Here is a 24,242-nt window from a genome sequence, read left to right on the forward strand (position 1 = left end):
GGTTTAATAGCAATGAAGTCTGTGGTGGTTATCAGTCCCATATATGCACTATACATCTATACATAATAGGCAATGCAAAGCAGGTTTTTGTACAGCAATCCCAGGCTGTCTTGTTAACTAACAGCACCTTGTGCATGCACAGAGAGCAACTGCCTCGTCCACGGTGCAGACAGCAGCTCAGATCCTGCAAGCGGTCACATTAGTGCAGTGCTACAGCTAGATGAAATCACATTTTAATGTGTGATTCAGTGTGGATGTACCCTTGGGGACTCTGACCCTCCTGCTATACTTCTTTTGGAAGATGTATCTGGGAGAGGAATGGGGTAACAACACAAAATGTTCACTGGCTGCTAGGTGAACTGATGACATAATATTTAGTACAACAATTTATAATATTTTATGAAAATGAGTTGCCTCCTTAGCGAACATATTACTTCCATATTATTTTCTAAGATTCAATGACAATAAGGAGCAAAGCAGCCTAATTACTTTAGATAGCTGATGTAAGACAAAGATACTAAGCAGCTGCAATGTTAAGTCAAGTCTCACATCATCTGCTTTTTGGATTTACGGAAGGCAATTTCACAACCATGACACTATCTGGCAAGGACAGTTTTCTCTGAAAGTTTCTCTTCTATTTGAGTTGTTTAAGCCTTTTTAAGGCTTCAAGAATTTTTAGTTCTTCTTTGAGAAGAGCAAAATATCGAAGGGAAGTAACATAGATAAAAAAGCAATAAGAAAATAATGTAGAAGTGTTCCACTTGATTATTTGCAGGATTTGGGCCAAAATCTGCAGCCAAATGAAAGGCTGCAGAAAGTATCCATGCTATCATAAGCATGATGTTTTGTGTCTGCGTCCAATGGTCTTCATTCTTATTATTTTAAGAACTTTCAGTGAATGTTCATTCAAGTCGCAAATTAATTTCTCAGTATTCTATCTCTCAAAACAAGGAAATGTTTTCCCATTTTCGTCTGCCATCTAGTGTTAAGAGGCAGAATACCCGTGTTCTGCATTTACAAAGCTTAAAATGTTTGGGAGCACTACACAGCTTCTGCCTGTCATGTCACGTTGACGAAAATAGACAACAGCATTTTCCCTAAGGCTTAATTGAAGATGTTAAATTTAAATAATTACCTCAGAAACCATTATTAGCAGACTACTACCCTACCAACGTATATTAATTTGTCATAGTGCTTTCAAATACTTGGGGTATTTGTAATTTGTTTGAGTCTCTTAGGTGACAGTGCTGTATTTCCAGGATACCATCCATAATCAATATGGCAAGTAAAAAAAAAAAAAACCAAACCACAACTCTGCCTGTATATACTGAAATGTTATCCATATTTATGATACCTTTGTATCAAATGTATAGTGAAAGTATATGCAAAAATATTTTCTCAGAATTAATATCTCACCCCTGGAAGTTGTTCTATTCAGGTTTAATTCATCTAAACCGAAGTAACGGAACAATAAAAAGTAAGATTTAATTTTGTAAGGAGTTTCAGAATTAATTAATTTCAGTGTATTTGCACCACCTTTTACAGTGAAGGAGACTGTAAGAAAATAGAAAACTTTCGTATTTCATAGATTGGGACAGAGAACCCTAGAAAGGCAAAGTTTGGAACAATTACTTCTGATAAATATCCAATTTTTATCAAACTGCCTGGTAACACATTACGACTTTTTCCCCAAGTAGCACTCCAAGACAAACATACATATGGGAATGTACACCCTATTAAAATATATCTAAAAATGCGATAAATGGGATCATTTCCATACTATGTGAAAACTACTGTAGTTGGAGTTAGACACCCTCTGAATACCGTAGGTGGATTCATCTCGCTTATCCAAAAAGTAGGTGTTTAGTCAAATGGGATGAATCAACTCACCTTTGACTACTAAGAGAGCTTACAAAATTAGCCTAGTTGAGTGTCTATCTTTTAAATAAATAAATTTAAGATCATGTCTTCTTAATGTCATGGCCACAGTGAAGAGAAGGCTAAATTGACAAAATGTTTGAGAAGGTGTGGATGCAGAATTTGTGCCTGGGAGTACATAAATTTATCTTTTTTCGTCCAGTGATTTTAGTTCTTTTGGAGAGTTGAGTGGCGGTTTTCAGAAGCTGATGAATCATGGGCCTCTGAACATGTCAGATCAGACAGGCCCCTTCATCCTCCGGGAGAGTTGTGTGGCAAGAATGCGTGGGTTTGCGATTAGACCCAAAATGTGAAATCCCTGAATCCTTTCCTTAGCAAAGGTATGAGTCGACATACCAGATGTACACATCGCAGTGGCGAGATGAATGCCTAGGCAGGCACAGAAGAGAATTTTACAATGAGATTATGGGAGAAAGTGTGACTGTTTAGGAAGGAGCTACGTGCAGATGAAAGGGATCAGCTGCCACCTACCTCCAGTACCTTATTTGCCAGTCAAAGAGCGGCAGGGCGTGCACTGGCAGCATGAGGCTTCACGTGGCCAAAGCTCCTTCTTACTGAACTTGTAGGTCTTGTTTTGCCTAACCCTTTGTTGTTTTAAGAATGCAAGTTAGCCTGTTTAAAGACAGCTCAGGCTGTAGCTTCAGATGGGCCACTGCTTCTTAAGCCATTTTATGAGATCCAATTCAGTTCACCACGCTGGCAACCAAACAAGAGTCCTGGGGCTTGCACAAGGGCGGACACAGCTGGGGAAGCTGCTTAAGCTAACACTGCTACCACAGTCTAAAACGTATCAATACTGTGTTGCTCTCATAACAATAAGTGGCCTTTAACTAAAGAAACTCATAAAACAATGGGCAGCAAAACCTCCCTCCTTAGCTACATCTGGCACACAGGGCAGATGCCACTAGTGTTTCAGCTATTTGTTTTAAAAATGAACTTAGCCATATATAATGAAAACCCACAATAAATTAAAAAATAGCATACAAGCCTTAAAAACAGTTTCCAGGAGTAAACCATCACTAGGTAATACAAACAGATGTGCAGTCATCTACAGACAAGGCAGGCAGGCCATACCTGCTGAACAGGCCACTGTAATCCAGAAAGCAGCAACTCCAAACAGATGAGCACCTGGGTGTGAACCACCACCATCCTGTGCCAAAAGGATCCTAGGCAATACGTGGGTCATGAGCTCTTTGTGGCCACTGAGTACTTCACTGAGGAAGTGATACTGGAATACTGCTGTTAAGTCTTGCCTTGATACTCTTTTAAGAGTCCAAAAATTTAATTGTATTGGGTTTACATGGCAACGTTTGGTAGCGGGGTGGCTGCAGGGGTGGCTTCTGTGAGAAGACACCAGAAGCTGTCCCCATATTGGACAGAGCCAATGCCAGCTGGCTCCAACATGGACCTACCACTGGCCAAGGCTGAGCCCTTCAGTGAGCTTGGTAGTGCCCCTGTGATAACATATCTAAGAAATGGTAAAAACTGCTGTGCAACAGCAGCTGTGAGAGAGGAGTAATATGTGAGAGGAACAACCCTGCAGACACCAAGGTCAGTGAAGGAGAGGGAGAAGGTGCTCCAGGCACTGGAGCAGAGATTCCCCTGCAGCCCATTGTGAAGACCATGGTGAGGCAGGCTGTCCCTCTGCAGCCCATGGAGGTTAACAGTAAAGCAGATATCCACCTGCAGCCCTGTGGAGGATGCCATGCCAGAGCAGGTGGATGCCCAAAGGAGGCTGTGACCCTGTGGGAAGCCTGTGCTGGAGCAAGAAGTTTGCTGGCAGGACTTGTGACCCCGTGGGTGACCCACGCTGGAGCAGTCTGTTCCTGAAGGACTGCACCCCGTGGAAGGCACCCACACTGGAGCAGTTTGTGAAGAACTGCAGCCCGTGGGAAGGACTCACAATGGAGAAGTTGATGGAGGACTGTCTGCCGTGGGAGGGACCCCATGCTGGAGCAGGGGAAGAGTGTGAGGAGTCCTCCCCCCGAGGAGGAAGGAGCAGCAGAGACAACGTGTGATGAACTGACCGCAACCCACATTCCCCATCCCCCTGTGCTGCTGGAGAGGAAGGAGGTAGAGAAAATTGGGAGTGAAGTTGAGCCCGGGAAGAAGTGGGGGGTGGGGGGAAGGTGTTTTGAGTTTTATTTCTCACTATCCTATTAGTTGGCAATAATTTCCCTAAGTTGAGTCTGTTTCGCCCAAGGCAGTAACTGGTAAGTGATCTCCCTGTCCTTATCTCAATCCATGAGCTTTTCACCGTATTTTCTCAACGCTGTCTTATTGACAGAGAGGGAGTGATAGAGTGGCTTGGTGGGCACCTGGCGACCAGCCAGGGTCAACTCACCACACTGACAGGAGGCAAAAAAGGAACTACAAATTTTTCAGTTAATATTCATAAAATATTCAAGAGCTGGAGAATGTCTTGCACTGAGAAATGCAGAAAGTTCAAGCTGTTCAATTTATAAGAAAACCTGTGGTAACAATTACAACATGCAATGGATGTAAGTTTTCCTTTGGGGAAAAAAACAGCAAGTAAGAAAATTAATTTTACTTTTTGATCTGTGAGAAAGAAGTAGATGACTGGAATCTGAAACCAGAAATGAACCAGGAACCTCCTAACGTTCAAGGCAGGGTGTTCATCAGTCTACTGTGGCACGCGGCGCATTCGCCATCCTTCGCAACCGCCCCACGCTTAGGCAACTTCACGAAAACTGCGTCTCAGGGAGGGCGCGCGGGCGGGGACCTCACAGGCCCGCTGCTGCTCTTAAGTCTGGCTGGGTAACACCGACGTGCGCCCTGAACCGGTCACACCTGTGAAAGACAAAGTGTTTGCGATCTTTCGCCAATGTATGACGCGGGAAACGCGGGGGATGTGCCCGCGGCGCCTGCACCGAGCGGCCGGAGAGGCGCCAGGCCGGGCAGGGGCGCGCCTCCGCCTCCGCCTCCGCCTCCGCCTCCTCCTCCTCCTCCTCCTCCGCCTCCTCCCGGCCCCCTCATCCCCAGCGCCTCGGGGGGGGCCGGCACCAAGCGCCCGAACAGCTCCGCTGCCACCGACCGCGCCCCGGGCCGCGCTGAGGCGAGGCGGGCCCGTCCCGCTCCGCCCCGGCCCCACCCCCCGCGTGCCGCTCCGCACGTCGCCGCCCCGCCCCCGCCGGCCGCTGCTGGCGCGCAGGCGCAGCAGCCACGGCCGCCGCCAGGGCCGCGACGTCGCCCCGCCTGGCTCCGCCCCGCGTCACACCGCCCTGCGTCACACCACCCCGCGTCACGCCGCCCGCCCCCCGGCGCGTCGCTCAGCTGCTTCCGGCGTGCTGGGCGCAGCGCAGGCGCAGTAGCGCGGCCCCGTTGGCTGCTCCGCGCCGCCGCCGTTGCCGCTATAGTGGGTACCGCCGCCCTCCTGCCCGCGCCGCCGGGGTGACACCGCGCGGGCCGCGGCCCCTGCGGCCGCCCTGCTCGTGAGGGGCGGCAGGCGCTGCCTGGCGCTCGGCGGCGGCCTGGGGAGCGGGGGCGAGGCGGGAGCCGTTGCCCAGCAGGTACCCGCCGTCGCTGCTGCCGCTGCCGCCGCCGGGGTGGGCCGCGTCGCCCCGGGGGGTGGGAAGGGGGAGCGGTGAGCGCGTGCCAGGCACGCGGGACTGGTGTGCGTGACGCAGGGGTGGGTGTGGACGCGTGACGTGGGACTGCCGCCGCCGGGCAGGGCAGGGCCGGGGGCGGGGGGGGACGGGACGGGACTCGCCGCTTGTTTACGCGGCCGCTCTCGAAATCATTTCTGCGAAATGGCGCAAGGTACAGGCAGACCCCGCTCCCCCTCCCGGGGCAGGAGGCGCCCGCCTGCCTGTATATCAGCCCGCCCGCCGCCCCGGGCTGCAGCCCGGCTGCGCGGCGGCGGTGGCGGAGCAGGAGCAGGAGCTGGCAGGGCCGGGGCGGGCAGGGCAGGGCAGGGCGTAGGTTCGGGCGGCCGCTGGGGAAACCGTAAGTAACGACGCTCCTGCCCGCGGCGGCATCGCCTCTGCTGTTGCCTCGGCGTCGGCCTGCGCAGGTGTCGGCCTGGCTGGCCTCCTCTGGCGCTTCTCACAGGAGCTAGAGAAGCCTGAGCTTGCCGCGTAGGCAAAGAATGGATTTGCTCCCGCGGTTTCAGCGCAACTCTTGCATGCTGTGTAAAACTCTGATCCACCTCAGAAATGTCTGCATCTTCCTTGTAGAGTAAGGATTATATACTGCCCTCAGCTCTTAGGATAGGAACGTTTCGTTGAATTTGTGGCTTTATACTGAAGCTTTGCTCAAAGGATTGGTGTCCTTCCTCCCCTGGGAGGAATTCTGCAAAGGGGTGGTAATATAATGACAGTTTCATTTGAAATTTGGTCTCTGCACAAGATAATTTGCTAAAGAGAGACAAATTTCTCTTTATTGGAAATACCTGCAAGCAGTTTTCTGCGTGTCGCAAAATACTTTCAACAAGTGTTGCATGTTGCTCGAGGTGGACTTAAACTGGCCTTTAAGGAATAATGTGTTGAAATTCAAATGTTAGGATGATGCTACCAAATGTCCTGAGCAGTAGATATTCCCACGAGATTATTTGATTTGAATGTCTGCTTGGCTTTACTGAAAGAATAAATAAGCTGCATCTGCTTTAAGCAACTCTGTGATTTTAGTTTACCTTGTTACTGGTTTTGGGTTTCCATTGTTGTCTTTTTTGTTTTTCAGATAACACCGTGATACGAAACATTTATTGAAATATATTTTCTGGAATGAAGTAGGCAAGCAACATAGAAAAGGTGTAATTACTTACAAGTGATGACAGTTCATTTATCTTTAGACGCATATTTATTCTTTGTGATTAACCCAAAAAGTCTTTGGTGGAAGCAAAGAAACAAATACCTGTATTTGTATAGACCAAATGTCTGCTGGAGGATAAATCATGCCGTTCACCTGAGAGTTTTTCATACAAGTGAGCCTCGGTGCAGATGGGCCAGAAGCAGAACTTTTTGGTATAACAGATACGTTTACAGCCATGACTTTTTATGCTACAGAGTTTCGAAACTTTTAACTTCTTCTTCCAAAGGACTTACAAAAGTGAACAATCGCATGTCACGAATTAAGAACACTATAGAATCTGTTTCAAAGGCAGTGTCTGGCACTCACAGTGAACTGGTTTCACGGATAGCTCGATTAAAGTCACACTCAGGTACTCTGGGAAAAGCAAATAAAAGTAATGCAGATGCAAATAACATTAATGCAAATCTGGAAAGTGATAAACAAGTCACAGATGCCAGAACTCGGGAGGATTGCGACAGAGGCCCAGCTGCAAAGAAATCCACTTGTGCAAATGAAAACTCAGAGTTTGTGTTAGTAAGTTCAAGTGGCGCTTATCAAGATACTCCAGAAGATTCAGCATCTACTAAAAACCACCTTTTTCATATAAGCTACTTTTCTACAAATTTTGGAGAGACTTACAACTTCGTAGCTGATCATATCAACTGGTACTTTAATACTAATTCTGTTATGGATCAAGAGAAAAAAGGGGATGCTTTGTTACAGGACTCTAAAAGTGAAGAGGTGAACAAGCTTGATTCATCAGAAAATGCTGTAATGAGTGAAGAAAAGACAGTGGATTCAGCAGCTACTTTAGCTCCTGAAGCAGAGACTCTGGGTGCTGAAAAGACAAATACTGCTCTTCCAGTGTCCACTAAAAAAAGTATTGCAAACTTTCTTTCATATCCCAGTAACAGTGTACAAGCTTTTGTAGACAGTTACATTGGTGGGTTGGTTCCCAAGTTAAGGTCTGATACGAAAGTTGTTTCACAAGAAAAGAGTAAACATCCAGAACAAGAAGTGTCTGAGAAAGATGAGGAGGACAAAGCAAAAGAGGCTAAGACTGCAGAAGAGAGGGAAAAACATCTGTCTCTTCAGAGAGAAAAGGCAAGTCTTTGTTTAGTCTTATTTCTTTATATATTGTTCCTGTGTATATGTATATTTTATACAACTCTGTGTATACACTACACACATACGTGTAAACTTACATGTAGGTATATATACACATATACTTACATAAATAAGTATATACCCGTGTATATACTTGCGTACATGTAAGTACAAATGTATTTATATAAATAAGTATATAGGTATATACACATATATAAAAACTATATAAACATACATACATACTATATGTAAATAATATGTAAATTTACATATATGTATATGTACTAAATATGTGTATATGTGTATATACTTTTTATATAAGTACATGTACGTATAGGTAACTATATATATAAAGTCTATATATGTATGTACACGTACGTGTGTGTATAGTATATACATATATTTAGTTCATATATATGTAGAGAGAGAGAGTACATAAATATAGATAGATCTAGTTGCTTCTTTTTATTGTTGTAGTAATCTTACACTCCTTCATGGTCCAAATACTATGATTTCAGAGTTGCCCTGAAAATACATCTGAGTACATGCTGACATGTTTGTTTGGTGTATTGTTGCTGTGAGCTGCCTTTATTTATTTTTCTGGTAAACAAAGAATCAAAAGGTTGCCTGTTTACGTTTAAGCAATGCTTACTTGGAATCTGTAGCAGATCTCTGGTACGACATGTTGTCCATTACTTCTGAGAAATCTTAAAATAACAGTTTGGGATTAGTCTTGGCAAATTTTACACATTTCTTAGGGTAGTTTTATGTTATTTGTGTAACTTTATTTGTTTTTTTAGATTATTGCAAGAGTGAGTATTGATAACAGGACTCGAGCTTTAGTTCAAGCCCTACGAAGATCCTCTAATCGAAGAGTCTGTATCAGCAGGGTTGAAGAACTGACCTATCATCTTCTAGAATTTCCAGAGAGCAGACGAGTTGCAATTAAGGTGCAAATAGTCTTTATGCTTAGACAAAAAATAAATACCTGACAGACGATTGACATAGAATAACATAAACCTTTCTTCTGTGCTTTTGTGGGCTAGTCATATTTTCTATTTGTAAAGATTACAATGTGAATGTCTCGTTTTATAGCTATTTTTTTAGCTGGTTCAAGCAGATTCATGTGCAAACAATCAGTAGTTTAGCTAAAGGTTCTTCAGATTGCAATGTTTAATTTAGAAGCATACAGCATTGTCATGTGGATAGATAGTATAGCTTAGTCTAGCAGTAGATGAAGGTCGTACACTGTGTCCTCTGTCGCAATTGACCAGACGGGAATGTACGGTACAGCTGATCTGCATATGCACAACAGTTTTCATGCTTGTTTGCATGCTTCCCTGGAAGAGAGAGGGCAAGAGTGGAGTATAACCATCAAATAAGCTCATGTAATGTAGTCCTACTCATTCTCTTTCCTGCAGTGAGAGGACAGGAGGTGGGTGGTAGACTATTCTAACAGTACTAGCCAAATCATAGCATTTGTCAGTCTCAGGCTTTTTTCCACAAGATGTGACAGATCTGTGACATAGATTGTAGAATTGCTGGAAAAGAGATCTTTGGGAATGGAGTGCAGGCCAGATCAATCATCTGAGCAGGGTAGAGGTTGAGCATCCACATGAATAGGTGTGAATTACTTTATTATGAAAGAGTACATTCACTACTCCCATTTTGATTGTAATACTCTCTATCTTTGTGATAATAACTGTACATTTAAAAATTACTCAGTGTGAGGAAGAATTTTAATTTTTGTTTTGTTTTAATATTAGTGTACTTAGAGGGCATTTCCTGTTTTGAAGCAGTGTGATACCTATTCAGCAAAATCTGGGCTTTTAGCTATATTTGGTATGCTTCATACTTGAGTTTATATTTGGCTAATGTGACATTAAAGTCAATAAAACTAAACTGCTGGTAAATATAGTTTTTCTAGCTATTCAAAAGATTCACCCTTCACCTTGATTGTTTAATTCTGATGGGTAGTTACTTTAACAATGGGATGTGTACAACATAATATTGAAGTCCTTTCCCTTGTTAGAGAGAGAGATGGGTAAATACAGATTGAAAGAAGTTTTCCTCTGAGTTTAATTAATATATTACTTTTATACTTAAATGCCAAACTAGTAAATTTAAGCATGGATTCTTTTGGTATAAACATATAGTTAGAATGAAATTTTTTTATCAACAGGAAAAATTAATCCCATGCCTACTGCGACTGAGACAGGCAAATGACGAAAGTCTTCAGGCTGCTGTTAGAGAGACTTTAGCTATAATTGGATATACAGACCCTGTGAAAGGCTGGGGAATTCGAGTCCTCGCTATTGATGGAGGAGGAACAAGGTAAAATCTCTGGGGTTTTTATATACTTGTAGCCTTTTTCATACTGTAATTGGAAATAAAATTTCAGTTTCTCTTTGATAAGTTTGTGCCCAAAGATGCAATTTATGATTTACACTTCTGTTACATTTGACTATCCAAGTGATGGGTATTATTTTTGTATGTGTTTGTACTTAAGTTTCCATGTATTAGTAGTCCTATGACACTGAAATTACGTGCCCATTTAAAGCTGGCTATACATTTAAGTGCTTGAATTGGCTCTTTCTCCTTTTGGAAGTAAATTAAATGGTTATTTATGTTAGTCTGCTCACAAGTCTTATCTCAGAAATAACAAATTGGTGTGAAACGCTAGAAATAGTTCATACTCTCAGGACTGTGTTGACTTAGTAATACAAAAAATGTTCTTGTCTGGAGGGTGACCTACCTTAGCAGGACTGGTCTCATGAAAGAATGAATAGGCTAGTGGTGAAAGCTACTCTAGCCATGCTGTTGATTTATATTTCTTCTACAACAAACACTTTTTTTTAATTTATGCACCACGCATCCTTAGTTACGCGTGCTCTAGTTCTGCATGAATTTATGCATCTACCACAATTTGTAAAGAGTAGTAGCAGAAGCATGTTCATTCAATTTGAAGTCTGATGTTCACTAAAAGCTGTGTTTTCAGGTATATTTGAAGAAATCTTGTTGGCAAATATTTACTGATTCACAGATCTTTATTGGTAGGAAGTGAAGTATGAAGTCGATGCAGAAACACAGTTTCACGAACTCCTTGTTTCTCCATAGTATTTTTTCTACTTGCATCAAAATCAATTGCCTTCAGTAAGGAGTAATTGTATGTTGTAACCTCAACATTTGTGTTTCCAAAAGTTCATTGTAAACCATAAAGATTTTACAAAGTAGAAGGAAGGATGCTTTATGTATAAATAAAAGTGTGTTAATTTTTCTGTTAGATTTCTAGGGGAGTGACATTAGAAGATGCCTTATCTTTAGAAGGTGTTATCTACATCTATAACACTAAATGAAACAAGTCCAGAGGGTGAACCCGAGTACTAACTACTGGCTGTTGTGCCACTTAATTGGTGGTGTTCAGCTGGTTATAGTTTTGGACTGGGTTGACTAGTGGTCTTCAGCACAAGCCAGGACAGATCTGGGGGCAGCGTGCAGGAGGTGCCATTCTCAGCAGAACGTGTTGGCAAGATGGTACTTGATCTGGTGCTCCTTTTGCCACATGCAGTTCTCTAGCTCTAGCCCCGCAGAGTTAGCACCTTTGCGTGCCAGAACTCTGTTTCATGCTATAGAAGCACAAGTCTGATGGTCTGGAATGCAACTCTCGCGTTATTTCTGACACACTGAATTGAGGCAAAAAAAAACACAGACAGAAAAATACTATGTCCTAAGGGGCATTATATAGCCCTGTGAAGACCAAACTTTGAGTGCTGCATGTTGTGGATGCAGCTAAAATCTATCCTGAAGATGATCATCCCTGAGCCTTTGCTACAAAACAATATGGCTGTAGCTGCTGAGTACTGTTTTTGGTATGCCCAAATATGTAATTTATATTTAGTATTCATCATTCCATTTTAATTGTGTTCTGCTACTCTTTCATTCCCTGAAATATTCACGATCCATACTGTTGTAGCTATTCAGTTATAATTAGTTATAATTAAGCAAAGGTGGGCTTAATTAGAGCTATGTAAGATAAAACTACCATTGTATGTGAAGGGTTTTTTGTGTTTCAGGGGTTTAGTTGCACTTCAGACTCTACGGAAACTAGAAGAACTAACTGGAAAGCCGGTTCATCAACTTTTTGACTACATTTGTGGTGTAAGCACAGGTAATTGTTAAGCCACAAGTTGGAATTTTGCTATGAATATAGTAGAAGAACATCTGAGAATAAATGTAGATTTTGCAGAACTTGCCGGTTTTTGACTTTGATCGTAAGTTGGGAAAATTCAGGTGTGATTTCTGAAGTCTTTCCTCTTTCTTCTGAATAAGAACTTTGGGTGATTTGTGATACACTTGTAACTTCAAACAGATTTCTCATTTTTTTTCAACAAATGCAAAACCTTCATTTTGTGCACAGATAAAATATCTTAGATGTTTATGGGGCTTGACAGACAACTAAAGTAATGTCCCTCAGGGCCAATAGTGTTTCCTGTCTTTATTAATGACCTGCACAGTGGGACAGAGTGTGCCTGTAGCAAGATCTTGGATGATACTAAATTAGGGGAAGTGGTCAGTACAGTGCTGCCCTCTGTTCAGATTGGCCTGTGCAGGCTGGAGCAATGGCTTGACAGGAACCACCTAAGGTTCAATAAAGCCAAGTACAAAAGACCTGATCTGGTTGGAACAAGGTGAACATGAGTCATCAGCATACCCTTGCAGCAAAGAAAGCTGACTGCGTATTGGCTTGTACACACAAGAACATACCCATCAGATTAAGGGTTTCTGGCCACTGTGCGTCTAGTTCTGGGCTCCTCAGTAAATGCTTAATCTGTTGGGTACATTGTGTACATACTGAGTGAGTCTGGCAGAGGGCCAAGTAGATAATCAGGGGACTGGGGGTCATGACATATAGGGAGAGAGTGCAAGAACTGAGTTTATTCAGCCTTAAGAAGGGAAGGCTAAGGGGAGGTCTTATTGCTGTTTCAAATAATAGGAATATACAGAGAAGGTGGAGCTAGACTCTTCTTGAAGGTACACAGTGATAGGAGAAAAGCCAAGACAAGTTGGAATATGGGAAGTTACAATTAGGTATAAGGAATTATGTTTTCCTTGCAAGGATGGTCAGACACTGGAAGGAGTTGCTTGCACAGGCTGTGGAATCTGTATCCTTGGAGATATTCAAAACACGGCTGAACAAGTCCTGAGTAACCTGTTCTAATTGACCCTGTTTGAACAGGAGGTTGGACTAGATGACCTCTAGAGGTCCCTCCCTCCCTGCCTTAATTACTCTTGTGACTCAGTGATAAGTTACTCCTCCCTAGGAAGCAGGAAACTCTAAAGCATAAGTTTCTTTTTAAAAGACAGTTATCTCTTTCAGAAATGATGCTAGACCAGTAGCAGCATAATGCTGATTTCTAACGTAAGAGGTATGCTGTAGTGCAATAGCTCAGTTTCCTTTAGAAACTCACATACTTGAATTTTTTTGCACTGTACTTATCTTCCATACAATTTAATTTCGAAATAACATTAAATGCAGATCACCATGAGTAGATACAATGTTCATGTTTCCAGAGATTTAATAGGCTCAAAATAGTAGAGAAGAGGAGAATGTTTAGGTCTATTAGACAGAATTTGTTTGTAGGCACAATATAGTTCCCTGCTTTACATTTTTAAGTCTTTGAAAAAAATCCTTTGTTAGTTAATTTAGCAGTAAGCAGTTAGAATCATAGAATCATCAAGGTTGGAAAAGACCCTTAAGATCATCAAGTCCAACCGTCAACCTATCACTGCCAAGTCCATCTATACCATGTCTTCAAGCACCGTATCTATCCGTTCTTTAAATACCTCCAGGGATGCAGACTCAACCACTTCCCTGGGCAACCTGTTCCAATGCTTGACCACCTTCTCGGTGAAGAAGTTTTTCCTAATATCTAACCTAAACCTCCCCTGGCGCAGCTTGAGGCCGTTGTTTCTTTGGAAGATAGTTTCACTACAGAACACTTCTCTAATGTCTCCTTGGAAGAAGTATTTTTGTTCAGGAGAACTCATGAATAAGTCAAGTCATAGTATTATAGTGCAGAAAGTGTCCTTAGGAGGTTATCTCATTTCCCAAGGGAAGGTTCAGCTGTGTGTGTTTCACTATTGACAATTCTAAGATCTTGAATCATGTCAGACCTCTTTAGAAAATCTCTGCTAGTGCTCCGCTGTCTTTATTTTTGGGAAAAAAAAATAATCCAAATATCCAATGTGGATCTTCCTACTGCAGTTCAAATTTGTTTCCTCTTGTGCTGACTCCCCAGAAGCATGGATAACAGATTCTTTCTTTTCTCTTTGCAGCAGCCTTTTGTACATTGAAGACTTTTGTCATAGCCTGTTTACTCAGGCTTTCCTTACAGACTGATTTCCTTGACCTGTGATTGTTTTTGGAGACTTTTTTGTGTTTTTTTTCTTTTTTTCAATTGGTCTATATCTTTTTTTGAAGAATGTCATTCGGGTCCAGATATAGCGCTTCAGCAGAGGTCTTACTAGTACTGAATAAGGAAGGAACACTTTTGTCTTTCAGGTTATATTCTTGCCTATCTTGTGTCTTATTAGCCAACTGTATCCCTGTGTTCTTCAAAATAGGCTCCTTAGCCTCCCAGGTCTTATTTAGGTATTCTTTTCCACCTGAAGTGTTGGCAATCAAGGCTCAGATGGTGGCTGGAGTGTAGGAGTCTGTGATACAGAGCAGGATGTGATGGAAGTGTCAGAAACTTTTTTTTTCTCTGGACCATCTGATAGAGCCTGCACTGTATCATTGATTTTGACCTTACTCTCCTATGAGTGTCTTGTTTCCATCCATTAGGTTTCAGCAACTTCAATGTGTACCTTGACTCTGATAATACCTACTGTCATTTGTGTGCTGATGCAGACCACAGTTTTTGGTGCTGTTTCTCAGGAGGTGAAGTGAAAATGGGTTTGCATTTGGTATAAATTTTGGCGCTTTGGCTTTGAAACTGCTCGCCAAAATAGCAAATGCATGTTGTTAATAGAATTGGTCCTGGAGTTGAGGAAAAGAAGGTAGCAGAGGATTTGCATGATTCAGGAAAATGGCATTTCTCTGCTGCTGTATGTTTAGTCTGTGTTGAATACAGGCATTTGGTGATTTGGCAGTTGAGTAAGTTTCTCTTGTGTTAAGTAGGCCCAGGTTATATTAAGCATGTGTGCTACATTTAAAAAAAAATTGAGACTGTCAGTCCACTGACTCTCAGCTATTGTGGTGGTAGGATTTGTGAGAGCAAAAGAAGCTTGGAAGTCATGTTCCCTTTAAAGCCAGCTGTAACTTTCTTTATGTAGTTCTTTCTGCATATGTGTTTTATTCTTACTCTGTTTCAAGAACTTACTCTTTTTAAAATTAATTTTATTCAAACCTATTGCATTCATTTCCAAATCGGAAAAATCATGTGTCCTAATTATTCCTAATGCTTAATTACATGTCCTCACAGTATTGCACAATTAGATTTAAAGGTTGTATATGTCCCTTTCATTTTAATATATCTAAGAACTGCAGTGCTGCATTAATTGTATTTTTCCACAGTCTTTTTAATGGTATTCTGCAACCATGCTTTTTGGATACTGTTGTTTTGTTCCTACAAGGGTAGGTCATATTTTTTTTTTAGGCACACACTAGATGGCAGTATGTATGAATGACTAATTGTAAATGGTTGCAACCAAATGTATTCCAAGCTAGTCAAAACTCCCTTCTTTTTACAGAATTTTCCTAGAATTTTTCTTTACTGACTCAGTTTGCCAGATATCAAGTAATGCTCCAAATATATTTTTAATACCACAGCATAGATTTCTCTTACTCATTTCTCTTTCCAAATAAAGCAGTGGATTTAATTTGCTTTCTGCCATATGCATGTTTGCAGGGATGAAATCTGTGAAATGAAATAATGCCATTTGTCACCTTCTTATAGTTCTGTTTTTGACAGTAGACTCTTCCTATCTTGTATATGTCCTTTAAAACATAGTTTGTGATCTTTGAACAGGAATTTAGTGATACAAATGTCAGTTGATCTTCCCTTTTCAAGATAGATATTCCGCTAACCTATGAACTATATTAAATGGTAATCCATCTTTGTAATCTTACTCCAGGCTATATTTTACATTTCAAAATATTTCTTTTTCAGGAGCTATATTAGCTTTTATGTTGGGATTGTTCCATATCCCTCTGGATGATTGCGAAGAACTGTATCGCAAGTTAGGATCAGATGTTTTTAAGCAGAATGTCATTGTTGGAACAGTCAAAATGGGTTGGAGCCACGCCTTTTATGACAGTGATATCTGGGAAAAAATGCTCAAGTAAGTAAAAAATGATCAGGTGAAAAATAATTAGTATAATGTCTGAGAGCCTTTGCTTTTGTTATTGTTTCACTGGTAAGCAAATTCTTAAAACAACTAGAAAGGATTAGCATATACTCTTATTCTTTTGAAATAGCTGTTTTCATATTTACCAAAACATTGAAAGCCTTTAAGGTAATGATTTCTCTTTTCTGGGGAGTAAAGTCAGCTTTAGTGCACTGATTTCTGATTATATTCCAGTGTTCTTGCCAGCTCTGCTTGATCTGACTCATTATAGATGTGCTACAAATTTTACTAATCACCTGCTGTGCTTTTTTTCTTATAGGAGACATGATGAGAAATGAAATAATGTAGTAGGGATTTTTAATCTTAGCTGCTATATTGAGGAGTTTTGCCCATTGCCCCTTTCTTTGAAAAGGGAAATGAGCTGTAAGGATTGCAATGAAAAAATATCTGCTGTGTCAGAGTTGCCAGTGAAATGGTGTTTGTTCATAGTTATGTATACAAATGCATTAATGGCTATTCAGGAAAAGTCACTGGAAGAAATGATTAATGCTTTTTACAAGTTTTATTACTTAGCTTTATTCGTCTGTATTTGTACTGATAGTTCCATAGTTTATAATTTTTAGCAAGCTAATGTCATAGTTTCCCAAACAGTGTAAGCTGGCACTGCTAGTGAAAGAACTCAAACAACCTTCTCTGAGAGCAAATGTAAAATGGTAAAAAGCTTCTTCGGATAGGTTCCTTTGACAGGTTCCTTTGGGAACATGATTAATGTGTTTTATGGGATTGAAAGAGTTTTTTCTAGACATTATAGTGGGACTTGTGCTGCTTGAGTTTTAAGCATCTCACTTTGCTGAAGCGGAGAGGGAGGCTTCCAAGCACTTCTCTATGCTCTTGCATGTTTTTAGGAATGAATGTGTTTATGAAATGAGTAGAATGAGTTTTTCTTCTCACATACCTGGAATTCCTCTTTTTTAAAAAAGAGATTTTTCTCTGCCTTCCCTCTTTGCCTCCCCTGCCCAACTCAAAGAAGTCTTGTGAAAATCAGAATTACCTCATGTGAAAGTATTTTACGTGCCTTTAATTAAAATGCTATTATTCTTTGCAACTACATGTAACACATGAGGGGAGGTGAAGCGCTCTGCTCCTGTGCAATGGACAGAAGCCAGGCAATTATTATATTATCCATAGATTAAATTAAAAATTAAATTTACTGATAATAAATTACTTTTTGTTGACCTAATTCTGCAATGTTGAAGGGAGATGCTATGCCTACACAACATTTTATTGAAACAGTAGGCTTTCCTGCAGGGAAAACTGTTTTATATTTTGTTTTAAATTTAAAAGCCTTACCTGTGCTGTGTGGGTTTTTGTTGTTTAAATGTAGTAGGCCTGTCAGCCTCGCTTGCAATAGAGAGTATCCATTTACAATATACAGGCATGCAATATACATTTAGCCCTACCACAATATTGATGGTATTATTTTCTGTCAGAAAGTATTCTTGCTGAAAATAATTAAGCTAATGTTGCATTAGGCTAATGTTGCATGCACTCATGAGGCATATTATAAATTCCATTTCAGAGAATGACAACTAATTTTGTTAACTAACTTTTTATTTTGAGTGCTGTAGGGAATTGATTTTATGTCTTACATATATGTTTGTTTTAGCTCTTCCTATTTATTCCTTGAATAGCAGTTTGAGGACTGGTTTTAATCAGTTACTTTTATTAATTTGTGCAGAAAATGATACTTACTGTACATCAGTCTATGTATATGTTATATTGAATTGCATTTGTAAGAAGAACTTGGCTTATAGTTCCAAGTTTTCTGTTTTCTTTTGACTGTTGTCTACATATAAAATTTTCTTCTTTCATCCTGTCTTGAGAAACTAGTGGAGAAATTTGGTGAGCAGCTAGGGGTTTTCACAAGCAAACCAAAATCCCACACTGGGAATTTGTAATCTTGAGAAGCAGTCAAGCACTGTGTAGAGGGCAGGGTAAAAGTTACGTGTTCTCTGTTGGTACTGGTACTGGTCTCTGGTACTTTTGTCGTTGTTGGTAGAAGGGGGTAAAAAGTTACAATCTTGCCTTTCGAATTGAATGCTCTTTCTCCAGACTATTAGATTGCACCCTGGCTGGAGCCCATTAGAATGTTTCTTTAAGCATATGGTTGGGAATATGTTCTTCATAGCAGTATTGAAATAAGTGTTGCAATATTAGTTGCTCAGAGCAATGAAAGAGCAACATTTGTAAAGGAGACTTGTTTAGGTAGGTCATGTCTAGAGGACGTAGGTCACGGACAGACACCAACAAAGCAGAAAAATGGAAAAATAGGATTGCAAATGAAATTATGTGTAAAGTAATAACCCATGAGTGGAAAAATGTAAAATGCTTACAGAATTTAAACTAACTTTACTATCAAAAGGGATTTGGGTGTTGTTATGGACAGTTTAATGAAACATCTGCATGCTTGTGGTCAAAGAAAATCATTCAGTGTGTGATGGTTGGGATTGAAAATACAGAAAATACTGTAATGTCATTATATTAATCCATAATACAGTTTCATTTAAAATACTATTTACCGTCCCAGTTACCCCATTTTAGAGAACGTTTCTATTGCAAGATTGGTAAAAAGTAGCCAGTGATCTACAGGCAACTCATACAAAGGAATTAGGACTCTTTATCGTTAAAAAAAAGCAAACGAGTTAAAGCGGTAATTTGAAATAGTAAGATATCTTAAGAATTGTCGTTCTTATCTTTTCTTCAAGAACAAGGGACTATTCAATAAAATTAAAATTAGGATACTTTCTCTTTTAACACAGTTTGTGAATGAACTGGAATTAATTGTGTTGTGACTTCAGTAAAGAAAATAATTGAACAGTGAGGCTTGACAAAGACATTTAGATAATATGCAATTACAGTATTAATGCTAGCAACAAAAGTAAAATAAATTTGGAGGTGATATTAAACTTTTATCTTTAGACTTTAATGTCTAAAGTTGCATAGTAGTTTAAGGGATTTCTTGTACCTACTCTGAAGCATCAGTTCCTGGCCTTCATAAGAAACAAGATGTGAGAAAATAATTATTCAATTTGACAGTTCCTGTAATTAAGAAGTGGATATTGCTTATACAGTTTTTTAATCTTTGCATTCAGGGTTTGGGAAAAAATATCTAATACAGATATTTAGGAATAAGTGTATGGAAGTGATGCAAATCAGTAGATGTCTTTCATATCTCACCTCTGTCAATCTCATTTTTATTTCTGAATATTTCTGCTTCATGGTTCTGTGTGCCTTCGTCTCCTTCTGTAATCATTTAGTGAGTGCAGATGGTGCTCTTCCCCTTCTGGTTGGTGACTGTGAGACTGGAATTAATGCATTTATTGGAAAAAATAAAACAAAACAGTGCTATTGATGTAAGAATTGTGTCAGCAGTAGTCTTCGATCATAGGACTAGAAGCTGTCTCCCTTCCTTCCTTCTTTTCAAGGACGTGTGCGCAGCCATCCTTCAAGCACAAATATCCACTAGTGGAACAGTAAATTGTCCTGCCTCCAAATACCTTGAGGACTACTGCTGTCGTAACATTTAAAGCTTCTTTTATCTTCTGACCTGACTAGATTGTTAAAGGTGTTGTTTTTAACAGTGGAAGCGCTACTACCTACTGTCACAGTAGTGCAAGCTCTAGATGGATGATCTCAACAGCAACACATGGAATCACCTTACTTAAAAAGCAAGGCCATACTGAACACTGTCTTTGCAGAATAACGTAGGTGCACAACCTGTGTTTGTGTGGGCTGTGTTCAACGGGAGGAAGAAAACTTGCTGATTTAAATGAAAGCCTGTTTGGAATCATTATGGATGAGCACCCACTCTAGAGTTTTATACCTTTACTGTAAGCAAATCAAAGTTGAAACAGATGCTGATACAAGATTATTGGTTAGTATGCTGATATCCTCCAGTCTCCTGCCCTGTGCAGGAGGGTTACCTGCTAGTTAGCAATTAGAATACTGACCCTAATGCTGACGTGATGATAAATTATAATGCTGACCATTGGTGTGATTTCACTGTCAAATTTATAAAAATGTAGGCATATCAAAAAATTCCACCTGAAAAATAGATGTTAAACGCATATTGAATTATTGTTATGGAAGATTACATGTAGATGTTTTCACTTTCTTCTAAATCACGTAGAATGTTGTCTTTCTTTCCTTAGCTTTTGTTTTCATAACAGTTCAGGAGAGTAATTTTCTTTACTATAAAACTGCTTAATAAAGATATTAATTTGTTTTGATTCTTAAATGTGGCAAGGTACTTTGTTTTCCTCTCACAAAGTAGCTGAGTAATCCTGATGATTTATGGTTAAGTATGTGGTGAAGTGAGTAACTGAATCAAGACCTCAATCACTCTTCAGACTTATTTCCAACAGCCTAGAAGGTTTGAAATATTGGTCCGTTGAAGTCAACTGTAGAAATACAATTATTAACATGAAATCCCAGTATTGCTTCTTTTAAATGCAAAGTTCTCAGATGTAAGGATGATAAAAATGTGCATCTTTTCATGCTAAACTGATGGAGCATTTTCCATTTTTTTTTTTACACTTATTTGTAGGGAAAAAATGGGCTCAAATCTTATGATTGAAACTGCAAGAAATTCCAAATGTCCGAAGGTAAGTACAATTTTCTAAGGTAAATACTAATTGTGTATTCCACAAGTACTTTTTTAAGAGTTCTGAGTAAGAGTACTATCCCTGGAAGAATATTGAATAAACAGCATGAGTGTTGATATGCTCTCCAAGCTTCCATATGAGATAACCCATGCTTTTAAAGGATAAAAAGTCATTGGATTCTTAAATTTCTGGAGCAATTCCTCATATTTTTATTTAATACTTTAAGTTAGAATATGTTTCAGAGATGTTAAAAGGCTTATAAGCAGAGGAATACTAGGTCACCTTCTTGAAGTTGTGCAAAGTTTGTTTTTTTCATATAAGAGAATCCTAGTATCTGGAGATCCTGTCATGTCAGCTGTGATCTGTGTGATTGTGTAGTGAGAGACCAGGGTTTTTCCTCACTTTGTCTGGATTACCAGGTTTTCTCCAGTCACATTCGTAGGCCCCGAGATCTCTGTTCTTCCTGTATGATCTGAAGGGCACCAGTTAATTGGAGGGGTGTTATATACAGCAGCAGCACAAGAGTGAAAGATGAGAAAGCATGGGTATTTTATTTTTGGTGAAGGATAGGGTGTGAAGAAAGAAGAGAAATATAATAGCGCATTTCAGAACAATCTGTAATTAACAGGTGTTTTGGTGTCATAGCACTATATTCAATGCTTTACTGTTAAATGGAAGATATTCACATTTTTCTAAACATAGAAACATGTGCTTGACTGACTGCGTTCCTAGTCCATGTCTAAAACAAGGACGTGAAAAGGCTGGAGTGGTATGTTGCTTTCTGAGAGAGAAGCTATCCTACATTGACTTGAAAGTTATCTTTGAACCAGGATCTTTGGCTTCCTTCCATGTTCTTCAGTAATAAAATGTGAATATAAATAGAGTTGAAACTAGCTATTCCCAGTAATAGCTTTGTAGTGCTGACAGTGGTGGCACACTTTACAAGGCACAGCAAAATCAAAATAAAACACGCAGTTGTGTGCTCTGCTGCTGTTAAATTCATGGCAAGATGGATTTTTCCAGGTGTTCAGCACTTTACAACTTAGACTGCATCATGAAGTAGAAGTGTATATGGGTATTAACAAAAATAAATTCAAGCATCAGTTTGATAAGTTTTCTATTAAATTTTCCCAAGTTTTTTTTCTTACTGCTTCTGGTAGTGCTTAGAACCAAACCTTCCTTTTGACAAAAACAGGAAAGTTTTCTTCCATCAAATGAGGGAGTACGCATCGTGCATGTGTGTTGCTTCTGCACTGTCATATAGAAGTTATACTTTTCTTGTTTGGTTGGTTGGTTTTTTGTAAGGAAGGACTTACTGTGAATTAAATGATTTAACTTATGTAGCTGAAAAATGGAAATTAATACAGTGATATCACAGCATCAGCTGCTAGTGCTGTTGAGTAATGTTTCCCAAAAACACTCTACGCTGTAAAATAGTAAACAAAATAGAATTGAACACCCACTTGTCTGCTGAAGAGTATTGTTCTCAACAGTGCCAGCCAGACTGGGTGCATCATCACTGAAAGGTCTTGCACATCCTAACTCTCACCCACAACTATAGCTACTCTCACCTCGTGTGATTATATCTGTAAGATGTGATTTTTTTTTTGCAGTCATACATTCTGTTTTATGGAAATACCATTTTTGGCTTTTCACTTTGATTTGCATATATGACTTTTTGTTAATGACATTTCAGTGTCCTTACAAAAAAACCTTGAAGGATTTGTTTGATTCTTTTGGTTTTTTTTCTTTGGGATTCTTACTGCAATCCTTTAACTCAGGTTGCAATATTAAGTAATCATTTTCTTGGAAAAATAATTTGGTTGACGTTTCTAATGTTCATATTTAATGGCATTGTTGCATTGCTGGTTACAGGCTTTTGAGAACGAACTACTATTCATAAAGGCAAAACATTTTAAAATTATATAGATTACACCAGCTTTTTGTTTAAATATCGATGGATAGATATTGGTAGAAACAGAATAGCCAGTGGAAACAATTAGTTTCAGGTTAAAAATAGCATTTTCTTTAGGGAGTTTGTCTTTTGGTTTTGAGTTTTTGTTTTTTTACTTTCACTTTTAAAAATTTAGATAGGCATTATAAAGAAGTAAATCAATAAGGAACCAAGTAGGATTCCAGAGATGCATTTATTGTATACATTGAATTTCATATTGTGGGAAGTTGTCATTATTATTATTATCATATATAACTATTTTTGTTCCTCCTAACTCGCTAGGTAGCTGCAGTAAGCACCATTGTAAACAGAGGAACACCACTGAAAGCATTTGTTTTTAGAAACTACAATCACTTTCCTGGTGTTAAGTCTCATTATATTGGAGGCTGTCAGTACAAACTGTGGCAGGCCATTAGAGCATCATCTGCGGCACCGGGTTACTTTCAGGAATATGTTTTGGGCAACGATCTTCATCAGGTAAGTTGAAATCTTCTCCTTTAGTAAGTATTTTCCAATATTATACCTGAGAAAAAAGCTGTCTGAGTTTCTGAATCAGAACTAAGCAAATAAGTTGGTAGCAGAAAGGAAATCTAGGAAGGGTAGGGGTAAGAATGGAAATTTTGAGCTTATATGTGTAATCCTTATAGAACTAGAAGGGCTATAGGCTTAAAAATCTTAAGTCTTCTCAATACAAACTTAAGCTGTTCTGCTGTTCCGTCCTTTTCTGGCTGGAAGGAAACCTTAGATGAGTTTGTAAATTGCTTCTGACTTCCTGCTTACAACTGGTATTTCATTGAGCATTATTTCACTAAACAGATGGTATGACTTAAAATCTAACAATACTGTAAAGTGTGAAAAAAACCCAAGTTGTGTATTTCGGTGTTCCTTTTAGTAGTGCATATTTTCAGTTTACAGTCTACTTTTAATTATTTCCATTGATAGCTTATTAAATTCTACCCTGGTTCTGAGCTAGTAAAAAGAATAAGAGATGCCACGGCAGTAAGATTAAACTCAGAGGACAACTGCAAAAGAAATTCCCTTGAGGATAAAGCAATGTCTCCTATGAACAGTGTATGCTATTTTATTGTATTATAGCTTCTGTTGGTGACCCTGGTTAGTAAAGACAAGGCAAATTAATTTCTTTAGTAGTTTTTTAACCATTGTGTTCTTGTCCTCCAGTGCCCCTTTACTGTTCTGCACTTCTCTGAGTTTTAAAAGAATCCTTTTCACAGTACATTGATTTACAACTATTAGTATTTATTTTTAAAAAGATCTGTTGCAGATCTGTGGCAGAAAAGACTACAAAGGGTGACTGAACCAGAGATCTTCAACAAAGACAGCATAGGATTCTATCACTTAAATTTAAAGAAAGCATCTATTGTATTTCCATCATATTAATTCATAGGGTGGCATTAGCCTTA

The 24,242-nt window shown here is 39.6% G+C and overlaps 1 protein-coding gene across 6 annotated transcripts in view; it reads left to right on the forward strand.

The window, feature by feature from the left end:
* Positions 1–5,225: 5,225 nt before the first annotated feature.
* The window catches only part of PNPLA8 (patatin like domain 8, phospholipase A2), a 40,454-nt gene continuing 21,437 nt past the window's right edge, over positions 5,226–24,242 (forward strand). Inside the window, exons 1-8 of one of the 6 annotated variants that reach the window (XR_015706387.1) lie at positions 5,226–5,468; positions 6,637–7,851; positions 8,655–8,804; positions 10,037–10,188; positions 11,928–12,022; positions 16,026–16,197; positions 20,810–20,867; positions 23,104–23,298. Coding sequence is in view for 4 of the 6 variants with exons in the window: in XM_087764976.1 (XP_087621102.1) it covers positions 6,727–7,851; positions 8,655–8,804; positions 10,037–10,188; positions 11,928–12,022; positions 16,026–16,197; positions 20,810–20,867; positions 23,104–23,298 (1,947 nt within the window). In the remaining 2 variants the exon portion in view is untranslated. Of the gene's footprint in view, positions 5,469–5,651; positions 5,719–5,793; positions 5,905–5,936; positions 6,136–6,636; positions 7,852–8,654; positions 8,805–10,036; positions 10,189–11,927; positions 12,023–16,025; positions 16,198–20,809; positions 20,868–23,103; positions 23,299–24,242 lie in introns of those variants that run through there. The other 5 variants (XR_015706388.1, XM_087764976.1, XM_087764977.1 and 2 more) reach the window with 5 other exon arrangements.

Source organism: Nipponia nippon, unplaced genomic scaffold (assembly GCF_047370975.1).
Source record: "Nipponia nippon isolate SJK-2023a ecotype South Korea unplaced genomic scaffold, ASM4737097v1 scaffold_3, whole genome shotgun sequence".
Taxonomy (NCBI): domain Eukaryota; kingdom Metazoa; phylum Chordata; class Aves; order Pelecaniformes; family Threskiornithidae; genus Nipponia; species Nipponia nippon.